Here is a 10,292-nt window from a genome sequence, read left to right as displayed (position 1 = left end):
ATGTCATTTCTCTCTACATATATATATCATATATATCTTCCAATATTGCTTCAAAGCTTGCATCATTGTCATCATATTGCAAGTTTGAACATAGAATCATCCATTTGATCTTGACACTGAAGATTGGGAGTTGAAGAGAAGTTTTGAAGAGAGTTTGAGGAGTTTGGGTTTGAAAGAAACTTTTAGTGGATTTGGTTAAGATTTGTTGAAGATTCTTGGGAGTTTTACATTGAAGCAATTAAGTTTAATATTGTGCTTGATTTGTTGTTGATCTTTGGAGGTTTGAAGTTTCAAACTTGTTTGACCAAGAACAAGTGTTGAAGCGTACACCAAGTGTTCGACAAAATTACCGATTGAACTTCGAAGCTTCAAACCAAATTTTTTCGAACACAAGATGCCTCTGAGACTATACAAGAAGGACAAAGGCAAAGGTATTGCATCACCTCCACCTCCCACGAGAGCCCGAATGACAATTTCTATCTGGGAACCACAAGAGGGTTCAACCGCTTCAAGGGATGCTCCAACTTTTCCTGTGCGCTCTAGCTCTCCTACCACTGAGATACCACCTGGGTATCCGTCAGTATCTGACATTGGGAAGGTTCAGTTTGCTCAAGAACACTTCTATAACGAGTATGCTTGGCAAGTATACACTAAAGTATATAAGGACAGTCCGATTAAGCCGGAACGAAATATGAACTTGAAGAAGTTAAGAGATAGTTCGGGAAAGAAATTGGTTGATTATATTGAGAAGCATAAGTGGTTGTTCTTTACCACTATGGCAAATTTCTACAGTCCCGATCTAGTTCACTATTTCTACTCAAATATCCGCAAGGTTCATGATTCCGGATATTTTGAGGTTTCATTATTCAGGAAGGATTATGTTGTACATACAAATGTGATTGGTAAAGTTCTTGGCATTCCCAAGAACTTTTCTAACACGGGATATCGTCTTCCACTTGATCATTCCGGCTTGAAGTGGGAAGATATCTGCAATGAGCTATGTGTTTCAAACTCACCAAGGTTTCCTGACTACATTCCCAATCGTTATTTGACAAATGAGGCAGCTTTTCTGAATTTATTTGCCATCTCCAACCTGGGTTATTTTGGGAAGAAGGATGTTATATCTTCAGATCGTATAGAGGTATTATATCTCCTATCTATTGATGCAGAGATACTTCTTGATTCTTCTATATATAGATTAATGGTTGCACACTATAAGAATAACACCAAGAAGAAATCATCTCCATTTCCTATGATTATTATGGAGTTATATCGGCATTTTGAGATTCCACTTCCACCTCGTGCTCATCATATAGAGATCATGTCCGAGATGGATGTGAGGGCTTTTAACAAGGCCAAATCTACAAGAGCTTCATCTAGGAAAGCTAGCACGAGTGCAGCTGCGTCTTCATCATCTCTTCTGAGGTTACTACGCTTTTTCCAACCAAGCGAGTGTTTAACACTCTGGATGCCAATTTGTTCTATTCATTGATTCTTCAGAATCAAAAAGCCTTGATGGATGTTGTTCTTGATCTTCAAGAGAATGTTAGTTTGCTTAAGGAGCAAATGACGGGTGGTACTTCTGAAGATGTATACAGACCAGCCCCTCCAGATCCGTCACTTGTGGCTGAGGATGAGAGAGATGAGAATGATGAGACAAATGATGATGCATAGGATGATGAGGTTGACAGTGGGAGTGACACTGATGGTGGTGATGAGGATATTCCGACATCTACAGTTCCATTTGTTGGAGATGATCTTGATGCTTGATTCTATATTTATATCATTCATGCATCATTTTTTATTAGTTTTTACATTGTCATGACTTGATATTTTTGGATATTTTATTTTGGTTTCTGACATGTATCAAACTGATTTCTGTTTACTCAGTTTTAGTTTTATTTCTCTCTGGTTATTTTGCTATTACTTTGTCAATTTTGCTTCAAAAAGGGGAAGATAACATGGTTACATTAAGGGGGAGAAAAATCAGAGAAAAATCAGATTAGAAAAATCTAAAATTTTTGGATAACTTATTCAGGGGGAGTTATTTTATTAAACTTTCACTGGTAGTTTTGCTTGAACTATGTGCAGGAATTCAGGTAAAAGTTTGTCCAAGAGCTGAAGAGAACAGCGATAAAATATTTTCATGGTTTCTTATAACAATTGTAATTTATTTTTCTACTTTAGGTAGATTATAAATTGTTCTTAGGGCTTTGTCACGAAATTGCCAAAGGGGGAGATTGTGAGATATATTTTTGTAAATTGGCATATTTCGGTAACAAAACAAGTCCTAGTCAAGTTGTAATTTTTGTTACCATATCCGACTTGACATCGACTGCGGAATTGAAAGTTGTTCAGAAGAGGAAAGTACTGTTGATCATCAAAAAGGAAAGAATAACGATTAGGACACCGTTTCCCACTTAGGACATATTGATAAACATAGTATATTTTCAGAGTTCCAAAAATACAGAATTTCCATGTTCATATTGGATTCTGTCAAGTGGAAACTGATACCTAAATTTGGGAACCGGTTCCAGAAGCTAATACTCAAGAAACAACTCTATGTCAAGTGGGAACCGGTACCAAGATTGGGAACTAGTTCCACGTACAAGTCCTGATTACAAAAGGTTTTCCAGTTTCTTTGTTATGTTGACTACCTTTTTTATCCAACTTTCCTTCCAAGTCCTATACACGAAATTTCCTTTATTTTTTGAAGGAATAGGACTTTGCAAATCTCTATATAAACCACGTCATATATAAGGTTTATTTACGACATTTACATTATTATTCAGATATTATTCAAAGCCTTAGGAAGATTATTTTCACAGAAAATCAGAGTTGATTTTTCTGTCATCTTTCTAGAACACATACACATAAACTCATAGTGTGTTTAGAGTTGTGGTGTTCGAATCCTAATCGTGATCATACAGTTGCATCTACATCGATCAGATGAAAGTAGATCTACTTCTACATCGAATTCAGAAGATTGAAGAACAGAAATAAACGCAATCACACTTTGAAAGGGTTGGAGCATTCGTGGAGTGCTGTTTGATCTACCTGCTACTCTTCTACTAATCTCGAGTGTAAGTCTGAGGTCAAGTTGCTGTTGGACGGGGAGTCGCAAAGCCAGAGGATCTTCAGCAGTTGGTGTTGAGTAGAGCGATAGGGTGTGAGCCAAAATCAAAATTCAGTATACTTTGTTTCAAGCATGGTGAATTGGTTTACTTTAGACTGCACAGTCTACGAGGTTTTTTCCATAACAGTTGACGTATTTTATAAACTGGAGTTTCCTCGCTAAAATCCTGGTGTCATTTCTAACTTTATACTTTGTTTAATTTTATCTGCAAGTGATTAACTATTTAATTGCTAAAAAATAAAATTAGTAACGACACTGATCTATTTTATAAAATCTAATATTTTCTTAAAGTATATTTCGCTGCGTATGACTCACATGTAATAACTTTTGTTCAAAGTGCCAAAATTGTGATTGATTAAACAATTCACAAATATATTTGCATTAAGTCACCGCCACTCCTTCGCCTTGCGCGACTGTAACACTCTTAGAGCAAGTGATATGGCGGGCTTTTTAGCCACGGTGGCCGGCGCACAATGAAAATTTTTTGGAGACCCTAACCGACCAAAGCAAAAATGTAGCCCCCACTTCCAATATCTCTATTTCCTCTTCCTCTCTTCCAAATTGACAGGTCGCACAAACAAAAAGCCAAATCTTTTATTACCCTCCAAACGCAATGTGTCTGGATTGTGATTGGTTAACACCATATTGCATGTGTGTTTTTTTATTTTTTGTTTTTTTTTTTGTCTCGGCTAGGCTATGTGTCAAAAACACACCCACACTATGGTACAAATTTTATTACGGAATTATACATGCAGACTATGGTATAAATTTTATTACAGTCCACAAATGTTAATATATCTACTGTAGGATTTGTGGTTTGGTAGTAGCTTTTTTAGTTTTTAAATTAAATGATAAAAATTCAAATTTTTAAAGAAGTAAAATGAATGCATGAGTAGCGCGTGTGAGCTTCTTATTAAAAAAAAATTACAAAGAAAGTCAATATAACTGACACCATATTGTGTGTGTGTTTGTTTTTTCCTTTAATGTTTTTCTCGCTAAGTACTTTATTGTGTGTGTTTGTTATAAACAAGAAAAATAAAATAAAAAATTTGACCTTTTAAAAATATAATAATAAAAAAATAAAAAAGAAGAAGGGCGCGGAAACAGTTCCAAATTTCCTATGCACCATGGACATGTCATGACAGTGCATCATCAAAAAAGGTAAAACGTTTGCCTTGCAGCTATATTGACTTAAATAGTATTGTCCAAGAAATAAAATAAAGTAAAATAAAATAAAATATACTAATAGGTCATTTGCAACCCTAATATAAGCTGTCTTCTAGTGTAAAGGATTTCCACCAATCAAGATATGTATACATGCATATAGTCAATATTTAATAGGTCCTATAAATATATCAATTTATTTGTCCTTTAACTCCATTAAGTCCCTATGTTCATAATTTCAAACCCATAAGTCTTTTGTACACATCCTTGCCGCTAGCTAGCTAGTTACCATATATATCAACTCTTCCATGGCTTCCTTAGCTTTTCTGGCTGCCGGAAACAATGTTTTGCAGTCATGTAAGTCAGTTTCCGGTAACTCATATCAAGTCAGAGATGGATCCTTTTTTGGGAAGTCCATTTCGTCAAACACCCGAGGCTTAACCATCACAAATGTTGCAAGCAAAATGCCTACAGCTTTTCCTCCGGCTCTAAAAGAGATCACCGATGACCGGAAGAAGCTAGCTGCTTGGACAAGCGTCCAGCAAGAGCGATGGGAAGGAGAGCTCGTCGTTGAAGGCGAAATACCACTATGGCTGGTATGTAAAACTACAAATTAGATCAGTGACACAATTATATGTATGTGCAGTATGCTTATAACTTGTTATCATGACAAAAATAAGATCATGACAATTAGTCATTTATAAAAACAATGACTATTAAATATATAACATCTCCTTCAAGACTTTAGAGTCAATCTTTCTATTTTTTATTTTTTTTGCCTTTTTTCTCTTTTGATTTAATCTTGACCTAAAACTAGTGATTTTTTTTCTCTTTTGATTTAGTGCTATTTTATTTTTTATTTGTTTTAGTATTTCTCAGGCTACAGTTGTATCTCTGGTTTATATTTGTTCTGCATTGCCTCTACAGCTTGTGCTCCGTTGTGTCCAATTTTTATTTTATTTATTTTTTCCCTTTTTGGCCTTAGTCATGTGTGGCCCTAGGGTGTACTAAATTATTTTTTCCTAAAAATAAAACTTTATTTTACTATATTTTTCTTATTCTTCTTTGACATTCTCTCACGTATCATAATTAAATAATTTCTCCTTAGGGATGAGGACGAGGCAAATCTGTCAGTAAACATTATATATATACATAAATACAGAGGGAGTGGAATATTTCTTTTAATGATATAATAAATAATAAGTTAAAGGGGCGTGCGTTGTTCATCATCGATTTTCTTGGTGATGAGAGATTTTGCTAGAACCTTGCTTGTTTAATTTAATTTAATTACACTGTATAATGTCTTTTTTAATGTCGCATTCAAGTTTCATGATGCTTATAATTAATTACGTTTACATGTCTTATACGAAATCATTTTTCTAACATTCTGTTGTTATGTTGGTATAATAATAAATGTTCTACCTATATAATATAGTGTATATATGAAATATAAAATCAAATTAATAATACATATAATTGATTAAAATTAATGCATATTAATTCTTCATATACTCCCTCCGTCCCTTATTAGTAATCCATTTTTTTTCTTTTTACATGTTCCAAATTAGTTGTCCTCTTTAAAGTTAAAATATTTTTTCTTTATATTTCCATCATTGTCCTTTATCTTTTTAAAAAATTTCAAACTTTGTAACTGTATATATTTAAATTAAAAATAATAATTTGGTAATTTTAAAAGGGAACAATGTATTAATTGCATGTCTCCTTAAAAAGTAATAAAACCAAAAATGGACAACTAATAAGGGACGGAGGTAGTAACTGTTTAAGTGATTAATTAATTGCATGCAGAGCGGGACGTACCTAAGAAATGGTCCAGGCTTATGGCACCTGGGAGACTACAACTTCCGCCACCTATTTGACGGCTACGCCACCCTCGTCCGCCTTCATTTCGAGAACGGCCGTCTAACAATGGGTCACCGGCAAATCGAATCTGATGCGTATAAGGCAGCAAAGAAGAACAATAAACTTTGTTACCGTGAATTTTCGGAAGCCCCTAAGCCAGATAGTTTCCTAGGTTATATTGTTGACCTAGCTAACCTATTTTTCGGTGCATCATTGACTGATAATGCGAACACCGGTGTGGTTAAATTAGCCGATGGACGGGTTGTTTGCCTGACGGAGACAATCAAAGGGTCAATAGTGATTGATCCGGACACATTGGACACAATAGGGAAGTTTGAGTATAGTGACTCATTGGGTGGCCTAATTCATTCGGGTCATCCAATTGTGACGGATACAGAGTTCTTGACTTTGTTGCCGGATTTGGTGAATCCGGGGTACTTGGTGGTGAGAATGGAGCCGGGGACGAATGAGAGGAAGGTGATCGGGAGGGTGAGTTGCCGCGGTGGACCATCACCGGGTTGGGTTCACTCGTTCTCTGTGACCGAACATTATGTGGTTGTACCGGAGATGCCATTGAGGTACTGTGCCAAAAATCTCCTAAGAGCTGAGCCCACACCACTTTACAAGTTCGAGTGGCACCCGGAGTCCAAAGGGTTTATGCATATCTTGTGTAAAGCTAGTGGCAAGATTGTGAGTCCTCTCTCTCTCCTTTTTTTTTTTTTTTTTGGTTCGTGGTTAAAAAGATTTTTGATCAAGTTATAAACTCGAACGTTCTGAAGTCGTCTTATACAAGCATATTAATAGATAGATCATATAAATGGATTTACTTAACAAAAAAAAATTACAAAACAATTATATATATGGATTGTTAAAATAGTGATACAAGCAATATTTATATATTTTTGTTGTTGGTCAAATTATAAAGGTGGCAAGTGTGGAGGTTCCATTATTCGTGACATTCCACTTTATCAATGCATACGAAGAGAAAGACGAGGATGGGAGGGTGACTGCAGTTATTGCCGACTGTTGCGAACATAACGCCGACACAACAATTTTGGACAAGCTCAGATTGCAACACCTCCGATCATTTACCGGCAAAGACGTCTTGCCAGATGCTAGGTATATATAATTCTACAATTCTATATAAAATGAAATATAAAAAAAAAATATGTTTATATACTATACAAAATTATTTGTTTGCTTCTATTGTATACGCCATATTAGTGCAGGCTGCACAATTTTGTCGGTTCATAAATTATGAATGGGAATTAGTTTGGCAGCCGAGATCCAATTCTAAAAGTGGCCCATCAACTGTCTCATTGTTTTTTTATTGCGAAGAAACTTACACATCCATTTGTCGCTATCTTTAGAGGAGATACCTGTTATTCTGATTTTATTTAGTGTATCACAACTCAAGAAGAATTAATAATAATTTTGCTAGCCCATCATTTCGGTTGAATTGCTCAGCAAAAGAATTATTTAAAAATTGGGACTCTAAGCGAAAAGAGGATTTTATACGTCACTCTACTTTGATTTTGGGTTCTTGATCTGAATCCACGTGCCCTAGACGGTCCAATACATAGGGAAAGGTGTGGAGATCTAGATGATGTCCACTACCTGTGTAAAATGATTTTCACTCTCTCTAATGCACTAGTGGTTTAGAATATAAATATATATACTTATAATATATTTGACTATGTAACAGGGTTGGTCGTTTCATAATACCATTGGATGGGAGTCCATATGGGAAGTTAGAGGCTGCATTGGAGCCAGATGAACATGGAAAGGGCATGGATATGTGCAGCATCAACCCAGCCTACTTGGGCAAGAAATACAGATATGCATATGCTTGTGGTGCCCAACGTCCTTGTAACTTCCCCAACACCCTCACTAAGGTACGTACCTATAATATATATATATATATATATATATATATATAATAGTTTGTGTATATAAATTTGTTGGATTGAAATAATTTTATTAATTGCAGCTTGACTTGGTAGAGGGAAAGGCGAAGAACTGGTATGACGAGGGTGCGGTGCCCTCTGAACCATTCTTTGTGGGTAGACCTGGTGCAGCTGAGGAAGATGATGGTAAGTTATTAGATATATATAGTATGCCCTCTAAATGCCATTTGCGTCCATTACAAACTAATAATAATAATAACAATTATAATAGCAACTTAATTTATTTCTTTTTCATAATAAGAACATAATTAGCAAAGTATAAAATAAATTATCTGAAATTGTAAATTGTGATTGAATTGAGTCATCGGTAATATAAATTATTCGTTGTTACTATCAATTATGAATTGATTGAGTGGTTAATCTCACCCAAAATAATCCCAACTTGATGTGAAATTGGTTTAGTATTTGTTAGGGCTAGAAGTTGAAATTTCAAGAAGCACATTTGGTATACATGGGCATAATCACCTCGGCCATGGGCCTGATTTTCTTCAAATCTGTTTACTGCCTTCATGTTGGGCCCATTCATTTGTTTGGCAAGACCTGTCCTGAATGTCCCTACAATTCTTACTTCTTTCTATTGTACTTGAGAAATGTTCATTCTTTTATTTGACAATGGGAGAAAATATTCCCCTTGATCCCCAATATATATATATAAATATATATATATGTATGTATGTATTTCAATAGAAATAAGAAACATGATAAACTAAGCAATAATGTCACAACCTTTAGATAATTGCATGATATATTTTTCATTTTGAAGTAAAAATTGTACCCTATAATTAGTTTCACACCTCAAAACTAATCTTTTGAAGGTAACTTGAGCTTTTATATCCTTACCTAAAAAAACTTGAGCTTCTACATTGCATGAGATTGCACTTTACTCAGTGACCTATTTGGTAGAGCGCCTAGCTTCTCGAGCAGGTGTGCCCATATTCCAGTCCCTCTCCTCCTAATTTGTCAGGATATATATATATATATATATATATATATATATATGTATGTATATCTTGTATGAGATTAATTTCTAAATGAACTTTTTTTTTTTTTTTTGAATTTTAATTAACATGCATAAATATGTGATCACAGGAGTGGTAATATCGACGATCAGTGATAAAAATGGTGAAGGATATGCATTGTTATTAGACGCATCCACATTCGAAGAGGTTGCAAGAGCAAAATTCCCTTATGGTCTTCCATATGGACTGCATGGCTGTTGGGTTCCAAAGAATTAGAAACAAATAAAAATAAAAGTGATTGAATCAACCCTTTGTTGATCGCAATGGATTGATGCAAGGCACATAGCTCACTAGTATGGAAAATTTTCTAATACCCTGAGGGTACCTATTTATGTGGTATCCACCAATGAAAAATTTTCATTTCCTTAATCAATAATAGGAAATGTATTTTATCATTAATTAGGTACTATATTCTCGGTATCCCCAGTACCCAATACCTATTCCACGTACTACCATGGGTAATCAGTACACGTGACACTAATATAGTGTTTTCCATGTATATTATAATATAGTGTGATGAATTAATGTGTGTGGAGCGATTGCTATCTAATATGTATTTTAGGATATTGTAAATAAATGAATGAATTGGTGTGCCTTAAAAGGATTATTGAATTGGGGAATTTCGATCGGTACATGTAAATATCAGTCAATGTATGAACAATTAAATTTCAGTAATAATCCATCAAAAGTGATGATCATTATTAGTCCACAATATGAGATAAAGATTAATGCCATTGTTGGTATTAATTAATCCACAATATCTGACATTAAACATGAAATATGACAAGCTACATCTTTGTTAGGGAAAGTATGTAATGACTCAAATTCGGGGATCCGGATTGCTAACCGGGTCTTAACCCGACCCTAGGTCACACAAGGGTAAGATAGTCAATTTACATCAAAGATGATATAATGTGACTCTAAGTAAGTAAAATAAGGTGTATATAATTCATTCTAGTCACTCCATTACATTTTAAGAGGTTCTATGAGAATTAGTCATGGTTCCCCACAAATACCTTTTCTCGGTTTGGAGGATTTTCATAATAGTTTGAACTAAACAGCCATAAATTCCTTTACAATTGAAAATTTGGAATGAAATTGATAGCATTGAAAAACAGACTCAAAATCCTTGAACTTAGACTCAAA

The 10,292-nt window shown here is 34.7% G+C and overlaps 1 protein-coding gene across 1 annotated transcript; it reads left to right on the top strand.

Moving 5' to 3' along the window:
• Positions 1-4,608: 4,608 nt before the first annotated feature.
• On the top strand, positions 4,609-9,362 carry LOC132305265 (carotenoid cleavage dioxygenase 8 homolog B, chloroplastic-like). The gene is made up of 6 exons (XM_059802935.1): positions 4,609-4,896; positions 6,107-6,850; positions 7,086-7,279; positions 7,866-8,055; positions 8,151-8,253; positions 9,217-9,362. The coding sequence occupies exons 1-6, from the start codon at positions 4,609-4,611 to the stop codon at positions 9,360-9,362; spliced, it is 1,665 nt and encodes a 554-aa protein (XP_059658918.1).
• Positions 9,363-10,292: the final 930 nt, after the last annotated feature.

The sequence above is a fragment of the Cornus florida genome, unplaced genomic scaffold (assembly GCF_030987335.1).
Source record: "Cornus florida cultivar Cherokee Brave unplaced genomic scaffold, ASM3098733v1 CherokeeBrave_3.0.0_Hap2_Chr04, whole genome shotgun sequence".
In the NCBI taxonomy this organism is placed as follows: Eukaryota; Viridiplantae; Streptophyta; class Magnoliopsida; order Cornales; family Cornaceae; genus Cornus; species Cornus florida.
This window is presented reverse-complemented; position numbering and strand designations above follow the sequence as displayed.